Here is a 26,007-nt window from a genome sequence, read left to right as displayed (position 1 = left end):
TCTTAGTGGGTGCATATTGCCACATTGTGGCAAGCAAGCAAGTGTAAGAAATCTGTTTTTCTTTGCTATGGCTGCCACCAATATATACAATGGGTCTGATCAACAGTGACTATGCCCACGGGGGAAAAATTAAACACAAAAAGAACTAGACAGGAGGAGTACAGGAAACAGTCAGGCGTTGTTGGGCTGAGTGGGAACTACTTTGAGAACCATCTGACCAATGTGGATAGATTCAGTTAGTAACCATGAGAAATTGTGCAAACTGAGACCAGCAGAGTTAGTCACAGAAACTTCCCCACTTTTAATGAAAGAGGTGACTAATGTCCTGGTAGAATGAGTTCTAAAGCTCCTCTAAGCAGAGAAAGCCTTCCAAAGAATCAGAGTGCTGGACACAAACTCCACTGGGCAAGGACAACACTTTCTGCCTTTTCAGAGATTCCTCAAGCAGGACAAAGAGAGTCTATAATAATCAAAAGGAAGTAGTCCAGGAAAAGCAACATTAAGGGGTCTTCACCACTCTGTTGACGCTCTGGACAGCAGTCCAAGCTTGGATGCTCTGACCAGCCACACAGGAAACGACCCGGGAAAATTTGAATTCCTTTTCCTGTCTGGCCAGTTTGAATCCCATGTCCTGGTTGGACATCAGGGCGAGCTCAGCAGCACCGGCAACGATGCAGAGTGTTAGCCAACCGGGATAGCTCCCGGAGCTACTAAGTTCGATTTGCATCCACACCTCGCCTAATTCGACATAGCCATGTCGAATTTAGCGCTACTCCCCTCGTCGGGGAGGAGTACAGAATTCGAACTAAAGAGCCCTCTATGTCGAATTAAATGGCTTCGTGGTGTGGACGGGTGCGCCGTTAATTCGAATTAACGCTGCTAAATTCGAATTAAAGTCCTAGTGTGGACCAGGCCTAAGTGTGAGTTTCCAGATATAGATTAATTGGTTGTATTGTTTGCTTTACTTCACATGAATACATGTATTATTTGTAACAAAACTGACATCATAGCAGATGACAACACAATAGTCTACAAAATTGCAGAGGCTTCAGAACTGAGAGCAGGAAGATGTCTCCTGTGATCTTAATGTTCCCCTTCTAGTGCCTAGACGGTATGGAGGAGGAGAAGGAAACAGTCTGATTTGAAAGCCAAAAGTTGAGGAGAAAGCAGGGGCAGGGATTGTATGTAAGCAATGAGCAGTAGAGAACTGAGATGGGTGTCTAACCACTTCAGCACACTTATCTTCAGAACCTGAAACTGAACCTAGAAGTCCTGAGACTCTGCATTCCTCTGCTCTCTAACAAACATTTGTGAATCCTACTGGCAAATTCTGAATCTCTTCCCTCCTAAGGGCTGTTCAACCGAGAGGATAACAGCCTACTCCTGCTACTAGTTCTTCCATTAGCTCAAAAAATAGAGGTATACACCATGGACCTAAATGTCCCAACCCTGATGACTTATGTAGTGGACAGTATGGTTCCACTTGATGGAATTTGTTTGTCCAATTTGCAAGTAAGTCACATACAAAAATATGGAAAAGGAATGCTATGTTCACAAAAAAAAAGCACTCAAAACACAGGAAGTGACAGAATTAAAGGTTGCCAGTGCAATCTTAATTTGCCCCATGTTGTTATGATTCATTGATGCACTATATGATTTCTATATGCAATATATGATTTTTAAAAGAGCTGGCTGAGGAGCTTGCTGGACCATGAATGTTGATTTTCAATACGTCTTGGAGAACTGTAGAAGTGCTAAAAGACTGGAAGAAAGTTAACATTTTGCCATTTTTAAAAATAGATAAACAGGATGACCCGAGTAATTGTAGGCTGAGCACCTAGAACTCCAACTGGAATCAATGCCAGCTGTGCTTTGAACATATACAGTGCTATACAAATGCTAAGATACTCTTAAAAATTAAGCTCTAGTTAGGCACCCAAAGTTAATGGATATTTAATTTTGGCCTTGATGACTTTGAGCCTCAGTTCTTCAGATGTAAAATGGGGTAATACCACCATATTACTTCACAGGGATGATGTAAGAATAAATTGAACAGACAACCTTCATTCTATCATTTCCTAACTTTTAAGTGCTTGATTTTCTAACCTTAACATTTTTTCAACATAATATGAATAAAGTTAAACCAGTATGAAGGTAAATCTATACGGGAAGGAGATGAAAATGGTCAGTGACCTTGGGGAACTTCAAATGTGAGATTTTAAAATTTGATTATTTAGCATGGAAAGGAGGCATAGGAGCGTGTATTGGGGGCGGGGGGAGAGGGAAGGACAAAAACAGAGGTGTACATTATATTTTACCAATATGTCTGATGTAAAGGTCACTTTATTTTAACACAGACTCTGAGGCTGTAGTATATTAAAATTGATTGCTTTTCCCTCCTCCATAAACAGTGTCTCGCTATACATACTAACTGGATGTAGATGGCCTCCAATAAGACAGGCATAACTTTGCAAACTAGTTCTGTCCCCTCACCATCCTACATTCCTGGAACTGCATTTCTTACTAAACAAATAATATAGGATTGCAGGAACAAAACCAGACTTGTATTAATACATCTGGCATATTTGGTTAGTGAAGAAAGCATGTTTTCAAAATGTCGAGAAATCTCAGTGCTGCTTTTGTGGAGATCAAGACACCATATGAAGGAGCACATTTATGCTGCTACAGTTAAGGTTGTTTTAGGCACTCTCTTACAAGCCTTACATTTACTCAGCCATAATAATTTATTCTGGGTTGAAATTTGGCACACAGTTTAAGTCCTGGAGAAAACTGTTTTCATGATTAGTCTAAACTTTAAAGCTTTTGCCTAAAAAACACGCTTTGACTGGGGATACTAATATTTATTTGTATTTTAAGATCTTTAGGGCTAAAAGTAAAAATTTTCAAGCGATTAACTCATAATATGGCTTGTTTTTGCAGTTAATACACAGGCCTGGAGAACTGGGTTAGAAGTTACAGGATCAGCTGCTGGCTCTTTCACAGACTGCATAATCCTGAGCGAGTGCTTGACTACACAGTGCAGCAATGTGCACTACATCGGTATGATTTCTAAAGCACGCTAACGTGTTGTCCACTAACTGGTCCATGTAAACCATGCTGGTGCACACAAAGTTCCCTATTGTGCTTTCTACATGGTCCTGCTAGTGCACTTTAGAATCACACCCCTGTAGTGCACAGTGCTGCACTGTGTGGACAAGCCCCAAGTCACTTGCTGTGTCTGTGTTCTGTTTTGTGAAAAGGGATACCAGTATTCAAACAATATTCAATAAGATGCAAAAACACATACAACAATTTTTGCCTCTAAATGCATTTTCCTAACAGTCTCTTTCTTGGTACTTTAATTGGATTTTTGAATGTTCATTGTATAACACAGAACTGCAAGTATAGTGTTTGCTCTGCATCCAAAGAGAAATGCATCTGCCAACAGGCTGAGGTTTGTTTGCGGTAGGCACTGTGCTTGTGCTCTGTACTTCAGTTTACTTTCTGTGCTTTTGCCTACTGATATTGATGCCCTGAATCATGAAGAAACTGGAAAAGCAAAATTCCATGATATGATAAAGGTGCCCTGTGAGAAACTCTTATGTATGCAAACATTATTTACTGTAAAATAATTTAGAAAAAAGTTCTGGCAGTATATTTTAGAATAATCATCTGTACGGTGCACTGATGTACATATTGCCTTTCAAAGAGAGTAGGAGATGTTCCCTGCTAGGACATGCTTACAATGTAAGAGTCCATTCTTGTACCCCTTAATCACATAAGACTCTCGAATTGTATTCTTATTGAGTCACATAGCATCTATCTAAATCTGTGATAGTAATTGTTTTACATTCTAATTCCTTGCTTCGTACCATGTTCTTACAGGATGTAATTTTCAGAAGCACCTAAGTGACTTAGGAGTACTTTTGCTCCTAAATCACTTAGTTTCTTTTGAAAATCCTTTCCAGTATGTACAAATCTTGAATAGGTATTGAGGGATTTTTTTTCTTGAAAATTCTGAAATGCCTTGCTCATGAAGATATATTGTCATCCCTTGCTCACACTATTTTAGGTGTCAAATTAGAGATGCAATTAATATTTATTTATATTCACTTCATATGAATAGTTGCTATTTTTAGGTATTTATATTTGAACAAATACTGAGAAAGAAATAACCAGAGTGAAATCAACAGCACAACTCCCATTGACTTCCATAGGGCCAGGATTTCACTTTGACTATCTATACTGGCTGCCATATTTCCTAAATCTCCTCTCGAATGATTTCCCCACCCCTCACCCTACAGCATAAATCAAGTTCAGGAAGAGAAATGCAAAGGGAAGCAAGGCGCTAAAGTCAGGGAGTGCATTAGGACACTGACAAGTCACTGGGAAAGGAAACAAAGTTAAAGAGAGTCAAGTTACTGTAAATTCAGAGAGAAAAGCTGCAGGGATGATCCAGACTATCCACACAAGCCATATTGTTTAGAATGGCTTTTATCTAGGCTCACAAACTACACAACCTGTAACTGTCTTAAGTACAGCTAACTATAAATAAATACATTGGAAACCATCAAGAGAAAATAATCCAACTCTGCCAAAACTGGTCATTTGTTGCAGTCATTTGTTGCAGTCATTTCTTCAAACTATTTGTTGCAGTCATTTCTTCAAACTTTCTGATCCCTTGCATCATATAGGTGGGGAGGATGAGTACAGTATGAAAATAAAACAAAAGGAATTAACCATTACAAAAGTCGTTTCCCTAAAATATGACTAACACTGCGAAACTGACAACTCTCTAAATCAGTGGTTCTCAAACTTTTGTACTGGTGACCCCTTTCACATAGCAAGCCTCTGAGTGCGACCTCCCTTATAAATTAAAAAACCTCTTTTTTATATATTTAACACCATTATAAATGCTGGAGGCAAAGCGGGGTTTCAGGTGGAGGTTGACAGCTTGCGACCCCCTATTTAATAACCTCATGGCCCCCGGAAGGGTCCCAACCCCCAGTTTAAGAACCCCTGCTCTAAATCTTGTGTAATAGGCAGGAAACAAGGAAAAATATGTTTGGGGGTGGAAATGCCAATGAATAACTACTTAGAAACTTTGGTTTGTTGTGCCTTTAAACATAACAGCTCAGGACTGCAGCCACTAAACAGGCTCATAGTGTTTACATATAGTGTGCTACAGGAGTGGTGAAACTATATAAGACAGTGAAGGAGAAAGAGAACTAAAGGATTAAATCTTCAATACTAGTTTGCGCTATTGAGATGTAAATGGCAAAAGCATATATCCTCACCAAAGAGAACAAGGAAAGAGGATGGAAGGATTTGTGAATAGTCAGAATTGTGTTTTGTTCAGTTTGCCTACAATTCACCTTTCCCACTGAAATGAGCTGAAATGCTTCCAAGAATGTGTGTTGTCATGGCAACAAAATATAACAAAACCAAAATCTGCAACCAGGATAAATGTGTCTAGTTGCTGCTCCATATTACAGCCAGATAATGTGAATGGCATAGTTTAGCAAGGCTGCATTTTGTTACATATTTTTACTTGTAATAGCATTCCCTTTCTTTTACCCTCAGATTGGGCACAAAAAACGGTTACTTACCTTTCGTAACTTGTTCTTCGAGATGTGTTGCTCATGTCCATTCCATTCTAGGTGTGCGCGGGCCCACGTGCACAGTTATCAGAGATTTTTGCCTTAGCGGTATCCGTAGGCTCGGCAGTGATGCCCTCTGGAGTGCTGCGCTCATGTGTCTGTATATTAAGTGCCGCCAGCCCTATGCCCTCTCAGTTCCTTCTTGCCGGCAACTCCGACAGAGGCACAGGAGGGCAGGTAATGGCATGGACATGAGCAACACATGTCAAAAGACAACAGTTACAAAAGGTAGGTAACTGTTTTTCATTCTTTAAGTGTTCGTTCATTCCGGTTCCATTCTAGGTGACTCACAAGTAGTACCCCTGGAGGTGGGCTCGGAGTTCACGGTTGTGTGGCTTGCAACACTGCTCTACTGAAGCCAGCATTGTCTCAGGCCTGCTGAGTAAGTGCATAAGATGTAAACGTGTGGATGGAAGACCATGTAGCAGCCCTGCAGATATCCTGGATTGGCACCTGGGCCAGGAAAGCCACCAAGGAAGCTTGCACCCTAGTCGAATGGGTGGTCACAACTGCCGGTGGAGGCATATTTGCCAGATCATAGCAGCAGCAGATAGATACAGTGATCCAGGACAAAATTCTCCGATGGACACTGGACGACCTTTTATCCTGTCTGCCACCGTGACAAACAGCTGTGTTGACTTACGAAATGGCTTGGTCCTTTTGATGTAGAAGGCTAGTGCCCTCCTGAGATCCGGAGAGTGCAATTTGCGCTCCTCCTCCAACTTGAGGTCTTGGAAAGAAGAAAGGTAAAAATATGTCATGGCCTGTATGAAACTGCGAAACCACATTGGGCGGGAAAGTTGGGTGCGGACGCAGATGAACCTTGTCCTTGTAGAAGGCTGTATACGGCGGTTCTGAAGTGACCGCCCTCATCTCAGAGATCCTGCGGGCAGTTATTGCAACCAGCAACCAAACCTTCCAGGAGATGAGGAGAAGGGAGCAGGAAGCCAGAGGCTCAAAGGGGGGGGGACACATAAGCCACGACAGCACAAGATTCAGGTCCTAAGGAGGGACAGTGTCCCGGATATGAGGGTAAAGTTGCCCCAGACCACTGAGAAACCTGATCATCATGTCATGAGTGAAAACCAACCTGCCCTGGAGCAGAGGGTGGAAGGCCAAAATGGCAGCCAAGTGGACCTTAATAGATGAAAGAGACAGACCCCGGAGCTTGAGATGCAGAAGGTAGTCCAGGATCGACTGCAGTGAGGCCCGCTTAGGCCTAATACCTTGGTTCAAGGATAAACCCAAGGAGTGCAGCCAAGAGTTGTACCTCATCACCACCACAGAGGCCACGAGCCGGGCTGCCAAGTCTGTAGCGTCCCAGGCCATCTGGAGAGTGTCCCTTGCCACTGCTATTCCCTCCTCCACTATCATGGCAAACCGCAGTCCTGTGGGAGGGCCTCCTTGAACTGGCCAAGGGAGTCCCACAAACTAAAATTGTAACTGTTCAACAGGGCCTGATGGTTAGATACCTGAAATTGCAGTCTGGCCATGGAATAAATCTTTCTGATAAAACGATCCAGCCTCTTGGTGTTTTTATTCTTTGGCATGCCACTTGCCTGTCCCTTTCGTTAACTGCAAACCCAACCGGTGACCCAGCTGGTGGGTGCGTATAGGGGTATTCCAACCCCTTTGCAGGGACATAATACTTCTTTTCCGTCTTTTTGGAAGTGGGCAGAATGGAAGAGGGGGTCTACCACAATTCTGTAGCGATCTTGAGGACCCCTGGGTGAACTAGCAGCACGATATGGGCCAGGGTGGTGGAAGAGATGACACTGAAAAGGTCATCTGATTGCACCTCAATTTCTAGATTTAGGTTGGCAGAAATCCTTTTAATGAGAGCCTGGTGCTCCTTAAAATAGTCGGGGAGGTGGGGAGGGAGCCCTATCAGTCTGGGAGACAACTGCCACCTCTTCGTCCAGTGAAAGCATTGCAGGGGGAGAGGTAGGTTCCCCTTCCCCTTCTGTGGATGGCTCTATAGGCATCAGCACCTGATGTGCTACACTCGCGTCAGGCTCCACACCATGCCCCAAATCCTGTGCCAGTAGTACCAGGGGCAGTTTGTCTGAGGTAGTCTGGGAGGAGTGGTGGGAATATGGAACCAGCATCATGGGCATGCCCGAAGGGTTCCAACAAGGCGATTGAGCACATGGCCCTGCTCCAAGGGTTGGGGGCCGCTCCACATGTAGGAGCTGGAGAAGGGACATGCCACTGCTTCTGGGAGCCACTTGAGGTAAGCACCACTCAGAGCCTGTAGCCCTGATCCCCCTCCTGCTCTCCAAACCCCTCGATCCCAGCACTGAGCACCCTCTTGCACCCCAGACCTCTCATCCGCAGCCCCACCCCAGAGGCCGCACCCCTTCCCGCACCTAGGGTGACCAGCTGTCCCGATTTTATAGGGACAGTCCCAATTTTTGGGTCTTTTTCTTATTTAGGCTCCTATTACCCCTACCCCCACCCTCGTCCTGATTTTCCACATTTGCTGTCTGGTCACCCTACCCACACCCCAACCCCAATTTTGTGAACATTCATGGCCTACCATGCAATTTCTATTCCCCAATGTGGCCCTCAGGCCAAAAAGTTTGCCCACCCCGGGTCTAAGAATAAGTTTATTTTTTGTCAATATAGAGTAATAAAAATATCTTTTGAATTAAAATGAAAAAGATTGTCAGTAGATCTTCATATATTGAGGTAGAGGCCAAATAACAACAATAATAATAATAAAACCGAATCCAATATCAATTTAGTTTTTAAAACGTCAGAAGTAAATTAATTCATTTAAGAGATTAACTCAGTAATTGATGTATTCATGTGAAATTGAGTCACCTGCACCTCAATCCAAGCCTCGTTAGGAAAAGTCAAGAATAAATAAATAAATGCCTCCATTTTAGTGTTCCTTGTAAACTTGGCAAATGTTGAATACTAAAACTCATAAAAAGAACAGGAGTACTTGTGGTACCTTAGAGACTAAAAAGCTTATGCTCAAATAAATTTTTTAGTCTCTAAGGTGCCACAAGTACTTCTGTTCTTTTTGCGGATACAGGGTCAGCTGGCAGACTCAGGTTTCCAACAAGGCGATTGAGCAGGCAACTGGCTCTGATGTCATGCCACTGCTGCAGATGTCATGCCATTTTTGGGACCAATGGGGATCCATGCCTTCTCAGTGAGGGGCTGAACTCTGGCTCCAACTCACACCATTCCCCTTCAGGTGACCATGGCAGGGCTGTGGAAACCTGAATCTGCCAGCTGACCCTTGACAGAGATCGATGCCTAGAGGGCGGAGACTGGCATCTGTCCGTCGAGTGGTACCGAGGCAGCAGAGACTGGTGCCACAATGGAGAGTGGTCCATGTTGGTGGGGACCAACACCTGGGAGATCATCTAGGCAATAGGGACCTGCACCGGAGAAATCTCTGGCGAGAGGCTGGATGATACCAACAGTATGGAGACTGGTGCCTCGATTCTGGTGTTCCATGCCTCATGGAAGGAAAATGCGACGCCGGAGACCTGGGTCTTCTGGCCAGAGACTGAGGTTGCGGGGCCAGCGTCCTAGGCTGCGGGGCTAGGGATGTATGCCTACAATCTGGGGACCAATGGTGCTCCATTGCTCTCTGCAGGGGTCCCATGGCTGGCTTGCCCTTGGATTGCAGGGCCTTAAAAAATAAATAAAGAAAGAAAGAAAGAAAGAAAGATATCCTATCTCCTAGAACTGGAAGGGACCCTGAAAGGTCATCAAGTCCAGCCCCCTGCCTTCACTAGCAGGACCAAATACTGATTTTGCCCCAGATCCCTAAGTGGCCCCCTCAAGGATTGAACTCACAACCCTGGGTTTAGCAGGCCAATGCTCAAACCACTGAGCTATCCCTCCCCTTAGCCATGTCCACCGCCTGGCACGGCATCTGCGATACTGGCAGGCCTGTGAGGTCTTTGGTCACCTGGGCAGCTTCAGGTATTGAAGGTCCCAGTAGTAGGCAGGGTCCCCTGCCCGCTCCCAGGAGTTGGAGGTAGATCCCTAGTTGGGCTAGGGGATCCCAGTGTAGCTGTACCCCCTTGCAGCTCCGGGGCAGGCATGTGGCCTGAACTAGGTCCTTTGCCCCAATTCCCCTGTCCCTGCTTAAATGGCACCAGGGAGCCTTTTTTCTTTTGCCGCTTTTTAGGCACAGTCGAGGAGGAATGGTGCTGGGCAGAGCTTGGTGCCAGTGGGACACTCCACACCAATGCCGAGGTGCTACGAGCAGAGTCAAATCAGGAAGGCTCCGACACCAGATGAAGTGCAGCCTCCACAAGGAGGGCCTTCAAGTGGATATCCTGCTCCTTCTGGGTTCTGGGATGAAAGTTCTTGCAAATCCTGCACTTGTCCTTTATATGGGATTCCCCCAAGCACTTCAAACAGCTGCTGTGGGGTCACTAACAGGCATCAACCTGTTGCATGAACACAGTTTGAAGCCCAGGGAACAGGGCAAAGTCCCAGCTGGGACTAACAACTAAACAAACAACACTTAATTAAACGGTGAACTAAGTACCTAAGAACTATATACAAAGAGAACAACAATGGGCTGTAAGAACCGCTAATGGGCTGTAAGAAGGAACTGAGAGGGTGTAGGGCTGGCAGGTGCCTAATATACAGATGCATGAGCACAGCATTCTGGTTACTGCTAAGGCAAAAATCTACAATGGTGCAAGTGGGCGTGCATGCACCTAAAATGGAATTGACATGAGCAAGTACTTGAAGAAGAATAACTTTATGATTTTTTTTTCCAAAGTAGCAGCCGTGTTGGTCTGTATCCGCAAAAAGAACAGAAGTACTTGTGGCACCTTAGAGACTAAAAAATTTATTTGAGCATAAGCTTTTTAGTCTCTAAGGTACCACAAGTACTCCTGTTCTTTTTATGAGTTTTAGTATTCAACATTTGCCAAGTTTACAAGGAACACTAAAATGGAGGCATTTATTTATTTATTCTTGACTTTTCCTAACGAGGCTTGGATTGAGGTGCAGGTGACTCAATTTCACATGAATACATCAATTACTGAGTTAATCTCTTAAATGAATTAATTTACTTCTGACGTTTTAAAAACTAAATTGATATTGGATTCGGTTTTATTATTATTATTGTTGTTATTTGGCCTCTACCTCAATATATGAAGATCTACTGACAATCTTTTTCATTTTAATTCAAAAGATATTTTTATTACTCTATATTGACAAAAAATAAACTTATTCTTAGACCCGGGGTGGGCAAACTTTTTGGCCTGAGGGCCACATTGGGGAATAGAAATTGCATGGTAGGCCATGAATGTTCACAAAATTGGGGTTGGGGTGTGGGTAGGGTGACCAGACAGCAAATGTGGAAAATCAGGACGAGGGTGGGGGTGGGGGTAATAGGAGCCTAAATAAGAAAAAGACCCAAAAATCGGGACTGTCCCTATAAAATCGGGACAGCTGGTCACCCTAGGTGCGGGAAGGGGTGCGGCCTCTGGGGTGGGGCTGCGGATGAGAGGTCTGGGGTGCAAGAGGGTGCTCAGTGCTGGGATCGAGGGGTTTGGAGAGCAGGAGGGGGATCAGGGCTACAGGCTCTGAGTGGTGCTTACCTCAAGTGGCTCCCAGAAGCAGTGGCATGTCCCTTCTCCAGCTCCTACATGTGGAGCGGCCCCCAACCCTTGGAGCAGGGCCATGTGGCTGCGCCCCAGAGTGGGGCCATGCTGTGGCTTCCGGGAGCCGTGCGGTGCACCTCTTGACCTGGCGCCCCAGCTGGAATGCCAGAGCGGGGCAAGCCCCAGAGCCCACTCCCCAGCGGGAGCTTGCGGGGCAGATCCGGCCCATGAGTCGTAGTTTGCCCACCCCATCTTAGACAGTACTGGACATAGAATCAAATGGTTATGTCTTGTCAGCTTTTCCAAGGCATTGCCACGATGATGTTTGAGCTTTATAAAAAATAAATAAGAATCAAATGGTTTTGATCATTCTTGTACGTAATTCTCAAGAAACAAATGTGGAACAGTTTTCATAATTTTAGTCTCTATAACATAATTCAGTAAGATTATAAAAACAAATTAAAGAAATTAAATATTTTCAATTAAGATTACAGAGTATTTTGAATATTATAGAATCTTTTTAAAATAGATATGAGTGGCATACTGAAGGTAAACTACTTAGATTATACTCTCCTAAATAAGGAAAGAGTAAAATGCGACTACTCTGGATTTTCTTCCTTATAGCACATCAATGATGAATTCGGATATTTTCTTCTTTTCTTTCTTTAGATGAATTAGCCATCAAGAATATTCACATTCACAAAACAAGTAGTAATTCCAGAGGATGACAGTGTTTTCACTTATTTATAATGACACTTTATTATTTGTGAGAGGCAACATGGGTGAAGCATGAAGATGCTTGTTTGAAAATTTAACAAGTGGGAGATGGAGGCTGGCATGATTGGCTAACTGGAGGCAGGAGTCAACGCAGGGATCAGGAACCTTTGGCACACGGCCCATCAGGGAAAGCCCCTGGCGGGCCGGTTTCTTTACCTGCCGCGTCCACAGGTTCAGACGATTGCAGCTCCCACTGGCTGCAGTTCGCCATCCCAGGCCAATGGGGGTTGTGGGAAGCAGCGCGGGCCGAGGGATGTGCTGGCCGCCCTTCCCACAGCCCTCATTGGCCTGGGACAGCAAATCGCAGCCAGAGGGAGCCACAATTAGCCGAACCTGCGGATGCGGCAGGTAAACAAACCGGCCTGACCTGCCGGGACTTTCCCTGACGGGCCGCATGCCAAAGGTTGCCGATCCCTAAGTCAACATATTGATAGTGAATGGAGGTGATAGGTAGGGCGGGGAAAGGCTGCGAAGGGCCTTGAAAGTGAAGTAGCTCATGTTTGACACTGTAGAGAAGGTGGAGCCTGTAGACCAATGCAAAGACAGCAATGACATGGTCAAAGCAAGAGGCTAGGAAAATTATCTTTGCAGCAGCAGCATTCTGAATGGATATGAGTGGGGCAAGACTGCATTTGACAAGGTCAGAGAGAAGGACATTGCACTAATTGAGACATGAGATGACAAAAGCCTAGACAAATGTTTTAGTTGCATGGATAGGAAAGGCCATATCTTAGAGATGTTATGCAGAAAGAATCCATGAGATATAGACACAGCCTGGATATGAGGACATGTACAGAGGTCTGGGTCAGAGATGATGCCCAGGTTATAAGATGAACTGACAGGCAGGATGGGAGTGTTGTCCACAGTCATCAAGAAAAATGATAGCTGGGAGTGCTTTTTTTTTCTTCTTTTTTTTGGTGGGGGGGGAGGGGGCGGAACATTAAGAGCTGTGTTTTAGCCATGTTGACCTTGAGCTGGCAGCCAGACATCCATGAGGAGCTGTCAGAGACACAAGCTGAGATTTTAGTTTGGACAAAAGGAAACAGGTCTGGAGTGGACACGTGGTTCTATAAATCATCTGCACAAAGATGGTAGATGAATTTGTGTTTGTGATAAAGGTTACCCAGAGATATGGTGTAGAGAAAGGTACAAAAGACAGTCTTCTGTGGAATCCCACACAGAAGGAGGTGAGAGATAGATGATGAGGATCTGCCAAAGGACACGATAAAGGAGTGATAAGAGAGATAGCAGGAGAACCAAGAGAGGATAAAGTCACAGAAGCCAAGAGAGAACAGGATTTCAAGAAGCAGAGTATAGTTGACAATGGCTGACAGGTCAAGGAGGATGAGGGTGGAGAGTACCAGTGCTGAGATTTAGTTTAGATGATATCATTAGAGAGACTTTGACAAGAGTGGTTTCAGTGGCGTTCAAGAGGCAAAGCCAGATTGGAGAGGGTTTAGGATGGAATTGGAGAAGAGGAACTCCAGACAGCAATTGTAAATAGTGCATTCCATGAGCTTAGCGATGAAAGGGAAAAGAGGCAGAAGTTGGAGATGCAAATAGGGTCAAGGGTGGATTTTGTTTTAAGATGGGATTTACTAAAGCATGCTTTTATTGGGACGGGAAAGAGCCAGAGGAGTGTGAAAGTTTAATGGGAAGCGTAAGGAAGAGAATAAGTGGGCACAAAGAGATCATGAAATGGTATTGGATGGGGTCACTGGGGCAAGTGGAGAGGTTAGAGGAAGAAAGCAGATGAGAAACTTCTACATCTGTGAGAAGGGAAAAGGAGGAGATTTGTAGGAGGGGAAGGGAAGGCCAAGGAGAGGGGGAAGGTCATTGCGCAACATTTTATCCATTTTTTTCTTGGAAGAAATTGGTGAGATCCTATGTGGAGAGAGAAGTTGAAGGCAGACAGCATTTGAAGAATGAATCAAAAATGGTGAAAAGATGGCTGGGGTCAAGGGCATGAGATTAATTAAAATGGAAAAGTAGAATAGTTTAGGTAGGAAGATGTCAGAACTGACGGAAGAGAGAACAAACGTGTAGCTGAGGAAGTTAGAGCATCTCTGGTAGAAATTCCATGATCAAGCTAAGTCAAGAATAGGGGTTAGCAGGATGGACCTTAAGAAGGGAAAAAGTCAAGGGTGGAGGAGAGTGAAGCCTGGAGAGAATCAACAACCATATCAATAGAAGAAAGGGAAGGGAGGATTGAGAGATTGGAAGTCATAATTGGGCAAGCAAGTCTGTATTTAGGTCATATATACATAGGAGTTAGGCATGTGCTTAAATACCTTGTTGAATGAGGCCTATGGTGCCAAAAGTGTGCCATGTGCTTTACAAACAGGATTTCACCACACACAAACAAGGAATTTATTCTTGAGTATCCCGACTCAAATACATCGTGTATGCTAATAACAGATTATTAGCACTAATTAGTAGGGCTGTCAAGTGATTAAAAAAGTAATCACAATTAATCATGCTGTTAAACAATAACAGTATACCATTTATTTAAATATTTTTGGATGTTTTCTATATTTTCAAATATATTGATTTCAATGATAACACAGAATACAAAGTGTATAGTGCTTACTTTATATTTATTTTTAATTACAAATATTTGCATTGCAAAAACCAAAAGAAATAGTAGTTTTCAATTCACCTAATACAAGTACTGTAGTGCAATCTCTATCATGAAAGTTGAATGTACAAATGTAGAATTATGTACAAAAAATAACTGCATTCAAAAATAAAACAATGTAAAACCTACAAGTCCACTCAGTCCTTCTTCAGCCAATTGCTCAGACAAACAAGTTTGGTTACAATTTGCAGGAAATAATGCTGCCCGCTTCTTGTTTACAATGTCACTTGAAAGTGAGAACAGGTGTTTGCATGGCACTGTTGTAGTCAGCGTCGAAAGATATTTATGTGCCAGATCTGCTAAAGATTCATATGTGCCTTCATGTTTCAACTACCGTTCCAGAGGACATACGTCCATGCTGATGACGGCTTCTGCTCAACTATCCAAAGCAGAGAGGACTGATGCATGTTCATTTTCATTCTCTGAATCACATGCCACCAGCAGAAGGCTGATTTTCTTTTTTGGTGGTTCGGGTTCTGGAGTTTCCCCATCGTAGTGTTGCTCTTTTAAGACTTCTGAAAGCATGCTCCACACCTCAGCCCTCTCAGATTTTGGATGGCACTTCAGATTCTTAAACCTTAGAGCAAATGCTGTAGCTATTTTTAGAAATCTCACATTGGTACCTTCTTTGTGTTTTGTCAAAGCTGCTGTGAAAGTGTTCTTAAAACAAACATGTGCTGGGTCATCATCCGAGACTGCTATAACATGAAATATATGGCAGAATGCTGGTAAAACAGGACAAGAGACATAGAATTCTCCCCCAAGGAGTTCAGTCACAAATTTAATGAACCCATTTTTTTTTTTTTTTTAACAAGCATCATCAGCATGGAAGCATGTCCTCTGAAATGGTGGTCAAACCATGAAGAGGCATATGAATGTTTAGCATATCTGGCACATTAATAGCTTGCAGTGCCGGCTACAAAAGTGCCATGCAAATGCCTGTTCTCACTTTCAGGTGACATTGTAAATAAGAAGTAGGCAGCAGTATCTCCTGTAAATGTAAACAAACTTGTTTGTCTTAGTAGTTGGCTGAACAAGAAGTAGTACTGGGTGGACTTGTAGGTGCTAAAGTTTTACATTGTTTTGGTTTTGAGTGCAGTTATGTAACAAAAAAAAATCTACATTTGTAAGTTACACTTTCATGATAAAGAGATTGCACCACAGTACTTCTATGAGGTGAACTGAAAATACTATTTCTTTTGTTTATCATTTTTAAAGTGCAAATATTTGTAATAAAAAATAATATCAAGTGAGCTCTGTACAATTTGTATTGTGTTGTAATAGAAATCAATATATTTGAAAATATAGAAAAACATCAAAAATATTTAATAAATTTCAATTGGTATTATGTCATTCAATAGCACGATTAATTTTTTTATTCGCGATTAATTTTTTTGAGTTAATCATGTGAATTACTGCAATTAATCGACAGTCCTACTAATTAGGCAACAGTTTAACAACCAAAAGTTGACAGAACTACTAAAAATGTTTAGCTAATTTGAGATGTCTACTGACTGACTGAAAGCTGCCAGAAAGTCAGCTAATGTCTTGGGAACAATCAGTCAGAATGCAAAACAAGATCTCAGTAATTCTGAATATATTCTGATTATGATTTGTATCAAAGGTGTTAGAGAGTATTCACTGATTAATAAAGTGGGTAGACATAATGATTTGTGCTAGAAATATCTCTAGAATAAATTATTGAGAGGTATATTTAGTTCAGATTAGTTTGCAGTTATTTAAGTAGGCGTGCTTCACTGAGACAAACCTGTTCAAGAGTGCCACAAAATACTTTTCACTTCTTAACTATTCAGTCTACCAAAGTTTTTAAACAAAATGTATTATTCAGTAATGTTTATAATGGTAAAGACGATTCCAAAATAATACTTCCCAAATTTACTACAATCCCTACCATAATAAATACTATCTATTGTTAATGTAATTTGGAGTTCCACATTTTTGCAATTCAGGATCTCTAGGGTATTCTGAAGGGCAATACTTAGATAAGATTACATAAATATTTTAAATGTCACAAACTGAGCTGGCAAGTATATAAACTGGTTACATAGTGAACAAGAACCCAAGAGTTTCAATATGCAATGGAGATGGAATACAAAGATGAATCATGCCCAATTTTAAAATAACCGATAAAATAAAAATAAAATTGTAAGCCTTCCTAATTAATGAGCAAATTCTTAGTCAAATATAGTTATATGATGAATTAATCCAAGTTATATGAAATACAATTGTCTCAGCAAATCAAAAAGCAAAGATGATGCAGTTATTGAGGCATAACTGTATAATTGTCTCAGTTATACTATTCCAGCACTTGCCTAATTTGGTGCTTAGCTATCAAGATGACAGGCACTTTGGATATCCACACTCAGAGTTCAGGGAATTCTAATTTGCATAATCACTGCATAAAAAAGTTAAAGGCAATTTAAAATACAAGTGATCATGACAATTTCATTTATAATGTGATAACAAAATAAAATCAAGATCAGTAGTGTGTGTGTATACACACACACACACACACACACACACACAGGAGTTGGTGCTTTAAAAAGGCCAGTTTCACAAAGCTAAACAATTATGAACCAAATCAGCTGGGAGGAAGAATTTAATCAGAAAAATGTGAATGATAATTGGGAATTGTTTTAGAACACTTCACTAGACTCCCAAAAACCACAACTGAGGAAGAAGGCACTCTTTCCATTCCAGTTGTATCTCAGGAGGATGTTAAACAGCAGCTAGTGAAGTTAGACACTTTTAAATTAGCAGGCCTGGATAACTTGCATCCAAGAGTTTCAAAAGAGATGGCAGAGGAGATCACTGGACCATGAATGATGATTTTCAGTAAGTCTTGGAACACTGGGGAAGTTCCAGAAGACTGAAAGAAAGCTACTATTATGCCAATATTTAAAAAAGGTAAATGGGATGACTCAAGTAATTATAGGTCTAGCAGTCTGACATCAATCCTGGGTAAGACAATGGAAAAGCTAATATGGGACTCAATTAATAAAGAATTAAAGGACAGTAACATAATTAATCACAATTAACATTGGTTTATGGAAAACAGAGCCTGTCAAACTACCTTGATTTTTTTTATGAAATTACAAATTTGGTTGATAAAAGGTAACAGTGATTATATAATACATGAGGATTTCTATAAGGTATTAGATCTGGTATTCCATAACATTTTGATTAAAAACTATAATATAAAATTAACATGGTATACTTTTAAATGGATTAAACGCTGGCAAACTGATAAATCTCAAAATACAATTGTAAAGAGGGGATCATCATAGATGTGTTTCTAGTGGGATTAGTTCTTGGCCCTACACTAGTTAATATCTTTATCAATGACCTCAAAGAAAACATAAAATCATCACTGATAAAGTTTGCAGTTGACACAAAAATTGGAGGAGTGATAAATAATAAGAGGGTATATGTTATTGATTCAGACCAATTTGGAACACTTGGTAAACTGAGTGCAAGCAAACAATATGCATTTTTATATGGCTAACTGTAAATATATACATTGAGGAACAAAGAATGTGGGCTATACTTACAGAAAGGAGACTATCTTGGGAAGCAGTGACTTTGAAAAAGATTTGAGGGTCATGATGGATAATCAGCTGAAAATGAGCTCCCCATTTGACCCTGTGGCCAAAAGGGCTAATGTGATCCTGGGATGCATAAAGAGAAGAACCTCCAGTAGGAGTAAGGAGTTTATTTTACCTCTACCTCTATAGTGGACACTGGTGTGACCGATGCTGGAATATTGTGTCCTGTTCAGGTGCCCACAATTCAAGAAGGATGCTGATAAATTGGACAGGGGGTTCAAAGAAGAGCCATGAGAATGATTAAAGGATTAGAAAACATGCCTTATAGTGATAGACTCAAAAAGCTCAATCTATGCAGCTTAACAAAAAGAAGGTTACAGAGTGAATTGATTATAGTCCATAAGCATTCACGTGGGGAACACATTTTTAATAATGGGCTCTTTAGCAGAGAAAAGTATAACGTGATCCACTGGTTGGTAGTTGAAGCTAGACAAATTCAAACCGGAAAAAATATGTAAATTGTTAACCATCCGTGTAATTAACCATTTGAACAATTTACCTAGGACCAAGGTAGATTCTCCATCACTAACAACTTTTAAATCAAGACTAGATGTTTTTTCTAAAAGACAGGCTCTAAGAGATCAGACTAGATGATTACAATGGACCCTTCTGACCATGGAATCTATTAATATGGAAGTTGCTGACCTGTAACTGGAAGTTCTTCGAGATGTGTGGTCCCTGTCTGTTTTCCACACATGGGTACCCATGCACACCATGCATCTGAGAGCAGATATTTCTAAAAATAGTGTCCGTTGATCCATGGCTGGTCAGTTCTCATGCTCTGACATGAGGGTATAAGGGGCGGTGGGGACCAATGCCTCCCCAGTTCTTCTCTTATCATAAATCCAAAGCTTAGGGGAAAGAGTGCAGACAGTGGAATTTAGATAGGAAACATGTATCTCAAAGAACCTCCAGTTACAGGTCAGTAACCTCCATTTCTTCTTCAAGTGCTGGTACCTTTGTGTTTTCCACACATGGGTGATTAATAGGTAGTATTTAAACAGGAAGGCAGTGTGAGGATGCAGTTGGTAGAAGTGCTTGTAATACTGCAGCCCCAACAGCTGCATCTGCAGAAGACACTTGAATTAATACATACAGTTTCATGAATGTACGGAGCGAGCTCTGGGTAGTCGCTCTACTGATGTCCAAAGAGATGCCATTGAGGTTGCTTGTGCTCTAGTCACATGGGCTCTCACACCATCCGAGAGAAGTATAAGTATCAGTTGGTAACAGAATGACGCAGCTGGAGAGCCACATGTAGAGTCTCTGAGCAGATCATGTCTGTCCTTGTGACCATTCTGCTATGCTGACAAATAACCTTGGTGATTTTCTAATCAATTTCATCCTTGTAGGTAGAACAATCCGGGGAACTAAGTCTTCTCTCCTGATTGGAAGCATACCAGTAAGTAGACAGGTTGATTTATGTGAAACTCAAACTACTTTTGGGACAAATTTCAGGTGAAGGTGAAAGGAAACATTCTCCTTATGAAAAATAGCATAAGGCAGGTCAGCTATGAGTGCTCTCAGTTTACTCACCCTTCTGGCCTTTGTGATGGCAACTAAAAAAGTAACTTTCATGGTAAGGTAAGTCATAGAACATGTGGCCAGTGATTCAAATGATATTCTAGCAAGTTCTGATAGTAGTAGGAGGTTGAGGTCCCATTGTGATACAGGTTTCATCACCAGTAGGACGATCCAAAACATCCCCCAATCAAGGCCTGTGTCTTGGACAAAATTATTTAACAGTTAAAAAAGCTCTTCACCAGTTCCTTGTGTTGGAAGTGGACGCCAAAACAGAAAATCCTCAATTAATTCTGTTGCTGTAGAAAAATGAATACACGAGTAGCTGTGCAGCATTTGATATATTGATAGACTCATCTATCTGAATTAAGTAATATGGGCTCTGACGAACACATTCTAGGAGCTGCTCTTTTACATCAGTGGCCATCTCTGCAATGCAGCGTGAAACTCTCATTAGAAAGTGAGATCACGTCTAGCTGTGATGCTGCTTTTTCTCCTATCACCACCGCACACGTATCCTTTGCAGCTAGTAGCAGTTTCTCACCTATGTCGTTGGCTTACCAGCTTTGGCAATGCACAAAGCCAAACGGTAAGAAGCCTTCCTGTTAACAGTGCTGTACACTTCAAGTTTTTTGTGTGTCCTATAACTCATTAAGCTTCCTCTGGAAAAATTCTTTGGGTTTAGATACTAAGTTAGGGTGTCTTGTTTTGAGATGCCGGTGTAGCTTTCAGGGCCACATACTGTCGTTCACCAGTACTTTACACCATACAACAGATTGAGGAATCGGTGCATCGCTGGACCCATTCCACCTAAAGCCCAGCTTGAAATAAGGTTTGCCATATTTTCAGCTTCTGCATTTTGCTAGAACTTCCGCTACTGCCCTCACTTTGGTATGTGTTGTACGCTTTTCTCCCTTTGTCGCAAAATGAACCATTTCTCGTATAAAGGTTTGTCACTGTAAGCAAGCTGCTGATAATGATTTTAAGTTCTTGGGGGGGAACCACATGAGACATTTGACCTGACACAGTTGCTCAAAGAGCTCTGCGTGGGACTAGTGGGAGAGGTACGGTAGAACTCATGGACGGAATCAGGATGACTGCCATAGGGATCCCATGGGGCCCACTAGGGCTAATATGAAGGGTCGATTGGTTGAGAGGCACCCCATGGAAACAGGTACCATCAGTCCCTTGGGTAGTCATGTCTAGGTGGAGGACAGACCTGAATTGTTTTGAATCTCTGTCTGAACTCACCTCCCTATATGGGCATAAAGGAATGTCTGGAGCCTTCAACTCCTCCAAAGAGAAGACTGGTTCCTGCTCAACCAACAGAGCCATTGGTACTAGTGGGTGAAAGCTTCTGCCTCTGGACTGAGGAGGAGAACATTCCCATCTCCCTGAGGTAGTTTCCTCCTCTGATATCACAATGTTTCTAAGGGTTAGACCCGAAAGAAAAGGAAACCCAGGACATGGCAGGGTGAAGATATCCTCCAGTGAGGGGCAAGTTTCAGTTAGTTCCAGAGTCCAGGGCATGCCAGTAGTTGGGACTGACAGCTCTGGCACATCCATGGTCATGATAGATGGCAGGTATTACAGAGATAGGTCAATACCACCAAAGAGTCTACTCTGACTCTCTTAAATGGTGTCAGTAGGTGCCAATATTTAGGCTTATGAATCAGAGCCTACATCAGTACCAGAAGACCCTTTATCCTTCACGCTTTGCCCTCATGATCGGAGGATTTAAGCGAGCCTAAGTCCTTAGGGCCCACATATGAGGACTCACTAGACTTGGATGGAGTTGGGGAGGGATCCCTTCTCGTGAAAGAGAATCTGTTCTTACATTTAGGAGAGTGCCCCTTACTGTCATGAGAAGCCCTGCAGGTTGATGCCATGGGTCTGGCTTCGGCTCCTAAGCTCATTCTTGAAGGGATGCTGCATTTGAAGAACTATGAATTATTTGTCAAAACATAAATGAAGATGCAGATCTCTCACTTTGACTGGCCCCCTGCTCTAGCCACCCCCACCTCTGGTGCCTGTTGTAGAGCATGGGCTTTTCAAGGGCTGATCCCTTGGAATGGAGGGTGTTCTGCCTCACATAATCAACCAGATTAGGGGAAGAGCTTTTGTATGGGTCCAATTTGCACCACTGTCTAACCCAAGGGATGGATCTCACAAGCAGGAACCTCCAGCTGCTGGTACCACTGCCACTTTGGTGTCTCATAGGAAGAATCTGGGGTAAAACCTGTACAGACCACATCTGGGAGGTGATGGGGTAAAATAAAACTGAAAAATCAGCGAACAATATTTTTCCATTGAATTTTCAATTACAATGTCTTAGGTGCTACTTGTAACTAGGTAAAAAAAATGTAGGCAAAAATGTTTTTCAAGTTGACCATGTCCCTTTAAAAACTAATGTATGTCTCATTCTTCACCAACTTGATGGTGGCAATATTTTTTACCCAGAGAAGGCAGACCCTAAAGGCGGACTCACTTCCTCACTACTAAGCATGCCCTCCTGCTCTTCCTGAAGTTAGTGGCAAAACCCCTATGGGCTTCACTAGCAGTATAACTACAACTCAGGACTGGAAACAGGCAAAGATTCTGAGTCTGCCTGCTCTATTACTAGCTTACAGGTATATATAAAGAACTGATGATCCCAACTCTAGACATTCCTTGACATTTATGAACATAAAATATTCATCTAGAAAAGATTTTGAAATAAAATGCAGGTAAAAAAGTTAGAAACAATGAAGTGGTAAGGGCATGGCAGAAAAGGATCTTCTGGCTACTGAAGTAAACCTCAGACAAATGAGATGTGGACAGGGCCGGCTCTAACTTTTTTTTTTCCTTGGGGCGGTAAAAGAGTGCCGCCCCACCGTAACACACACCCCCGAGCGCCGTGCCGCCGAAACACGCCCCCCCCGAGCGCCGTGCCACGCCGCCGAAACAAAAAAAAAAAAAACCTTAAGCACCACCCTGCCAAACCAAACAAACAAAAAAAAAACAACCCGAGCGCCCCTCGCCATCCCAAGATTGGCCGCCCCTTACAAGGTGCCAACCCAAGCACGTGCTTGGTCAGCTGCTGTCTGGAGCCAGCACTGGATGTGGAGGCAGCATAGCCATTCTATAGTTACTGGGAAAATTAGCTTTGCCATATACTAATATTTAGATGAAATAAAATCAGTAACAGTGAAAGGCTCAGAGTTACAGACATAATTACCACAAATGGTAAGCTGTTATATTTGGCACCATCTTCCTCTCTTAGATGTAGTTGTACAAGTTTTTTTGTTGCAGACTTCCAACAGTGCATTAGAAGCTTGATCATGTTTCTATTAAATCAATGGCAAAATCCTCATTGACTTTAAGTGGTGCAAGATCAGACTTTAATTTAAACAGTAGTGGTCTGTCCTTCAAATAACCAAACAAGACTCCTAATAGAATTATCAATTCCAGCTTGTAGAAGCTGGCAAAAAGTTGAAGTACACCTGGCTTGCTCAGTGAGAAATATTTCTTAAACAGTTTTGGTTGTCAAGGAGTTTTTCCTGAGGCAAATTTTACACTATGCCCACAAGAAGCTGGATCTTAAGAAAAATACAAAATACAGCAAAAAGAATGGTAGAGAAAGAGGAAAAAAAAGAAAGAAAGGAAAGCAAGGCCAGGCAGGAGTTACAGTGGCAAATACATTATGCTTGAACATGCCAGGGATTCAAATTCAGGTTCTCAGCCTAGGCTTTCACTCCTGGGCAACAACTCACAAGGATATGTGTGAGAAGTACACTGTGGTGTTCCTAAACAACACCTTGAGTACAGTTGATACATGCGTCACTAGTGACCAACTCCAGATGAAGCCACATCCAGCCCTCTTCTGCCAGAGAAAATATAGCTGCAGTGTTAAATTTTGAAATTTGCTTAGTTACAGGCATGTGTGTGACTTTTATTAATCGGAATCTTGGAACACCACACAAATATGAATGATTTTCATATCCTCATCATCACTGTGAAGAAGGGAAGAATTATTACCCCATTTCAGAGATGGAAAACAGAGGTATGGAAATGTGATTTGTTTAAAGTCACACAAGAAATCTGTGGTAGAACTGAGAATTGAACCCAGATCTCAAACTCCTTTTCTTTACCCTTGGAGAAGATTGGATATCAGATAACTGTTATTCTCAGAGCAGAGAACAATCCCTCTTCTTTACCACTCCAGCAAAATAAAATAGAAAAGGAAAAAAGTCTGTCTAGTCTTAATTCCACTTACACTCTTATCAGTCCGCATGAGATGCTCCAAAAACATTTTCTGCAGCTTATGGAGATTGAGAGCTACCCAAATGTAGTATCCAGATTGATGGTCATGGTTGACAGGCAGGAAAAATGGAGAGCAATATGACCTAGAATGGACTCCCAAGTTGTTCTCATTTAACATTTCAAGAGGAGTAATCTAAAACTTTTAAAAGGAGGCCTTAGAATTTGCTGAATTCTCAGTATGTTCTGATAACAGAACTAGAACCACTTGCATGTCTGTTTGGCTCTGCACTTACTCATAGAAAGGTTCTAGCTTATATAAATTAAAATAAATACAGCCACTGTACAATTGTAGGCTCATAAAATAGAGACAGTTTTCACAGTTGTCTATATCTAATGGATGCAAGTATGAGCCCCAGAGGTGATCTCATTGCTTCATGAGTAAATTATACAGTTAGACGAGTAAGAACCAGTCCTTTATAAACCCTTCCACATTCTATAACTCAGACCACAATCTACCAGGGAAAGCATACATTTCTAAAAAGAGATTTTTAACCCTTGCAGGAACTGATAAAATCCTTCCTAAGAGAGACTGGTTCCCAGTTGTCCTTAGGATCTGAGCTAGAACATCTGGTGTAGTCAGCAACAATAAATCAGCTTTCCAAACTGTCCAATGAATGCTGTTTGAATGGTGTCCACCAAAATACCAAGTTAAAAAATAATTATCTTTTTGCAGGAGAAACATATTGTCCAGAAAAATAAAAACAGCAAAACATTTGTCAACAGTCTATTATGCATTATGGACAAAATCCTCAGCACAGTACCCAAAGCAGGAGGATCAGGCAATTGGATGATATACAAGAGAGGAATTTTCCCCACCAAGTTGGACCTCTGCAGAGGCTACTTCAGCCAAACAGCTGCAATAGTGCTCTCCGGCATCAACACATGCCACCATCATCAGTGGAAGCAAACACCAGAGGATCTGCAAAATGATGGATCCCCTGGACCTTCCTCCACCTTCTCTCTATTGAGCAGAAAGTCCTTCTCACACAAAACTTCAAGGTGATGTGTCTCAATATAACACATGCATCACTCTGCCTCTTCATGCACCATCACAAAATCAAAAACATTTTTCTATAACAATGTATTTGTCCTTCTATAACATTCAAACCAATTCTTAGAAATTGCACAATAAACTGCTATGTGATTCTTTAATGATGCAAAAATACATAAGTGATTACCTCTCCTATGAAGACAACCATAACACAATCCAGTTTCTCTTCTGGAGACAATTTATCAATAAGAGAGTGAAGGGTTTCTGTAAGATAAGACTTTACTTTCCTCTTCACGGTGGGAATTCCCATTACAATTGAAACTGAAATTAAATAAAAAACAAACAGTCTTATGCACAATCAATATATAAGTCTTTATATAACAAAGTATTAATTCAGAAATACACTCAAAATATTAAGAGATTACATAGTAACCAAAAACAATTTCAAAGCATACTATTAATTGTATTCCCAATGATACTGGTAACAACATCAATTCTTAGAGAAAACACAGCCAGACAAAAAAATAGCAAATGCTGAAAGTGTCACAATATTAATATATATGTATTGTTAAGATGCATACAACTGTGGTATCAGTTAGTTAAGGTTGCACTGAGACTTACACAAAGTAAACTAAAATCCCTTTTCAGAGTTTAATCTCCAAATTTAGTACAACAGTTTTTCACAAACTAATCTTCTATGTAGTGTTTTTAGTAAAATATTTAATAACTTTTGCAGAAGAAACTTATTAAAACCTCTTCTTTCCCATAAACTACCCCAAAAACCACCATTCTGACTCCCACCACATTGATGCTAACCCCACCCACCTATCCCTATCTTCCACATGGCTGTTCAATCTTCATGCTCCTTAGCCAAACCCCAATACACAGCGTTGCTCTCCCA

The 26,007-nt window shown here is 41.8% G+C and overlaps 1 protein-coding gene across 3 annotated transcripts in view; it reads right to left on the bottom strand.

Moving 5' to 3' along the window:
- Nucleotides 1–26,007, bottom strand: part of MGAT4A (alpha-1,3-mannosyl-glycoprotein 4-beta-N-acetylglucosaminyltransferase A) — a 125,336-nt gene that overhangs the window by 45,840 nt on the left and 53,489 nt on the right. For all 3 annotated transcript variants that reach the window (XM_039520030.1, XM_039520015.1, XM_039520023.1), the window contains exon 5: nucleotides 25,294–25,427. In XM_039520030.1, the coding sequence (XP_039375964.1) occupies nucleotides 25,294–25,427 (134 nt within the window). The remainder of the gene's footprint in view (nucleotides 1–25,293; nucleotides 25,428–26,007) is intronic.

Source organism: Mauremys reevesii, linkage group 1, assembly GCF_016161935.1.
Source record: "Mauremys reevesii isolate NIE-2019 linkage group 1, ASM1616193v1, whole genome shotgun sequence".
Taxonomy (NCBI): domain Eukaryota; kingdom Metazoa; phylum Chordata; order Testudines; family Geoemydidae; genus Mauremys; species Mauremys reevesii.
This window is presented reverse-complemented; position numbering and strand designations above follow the sequence as displayed.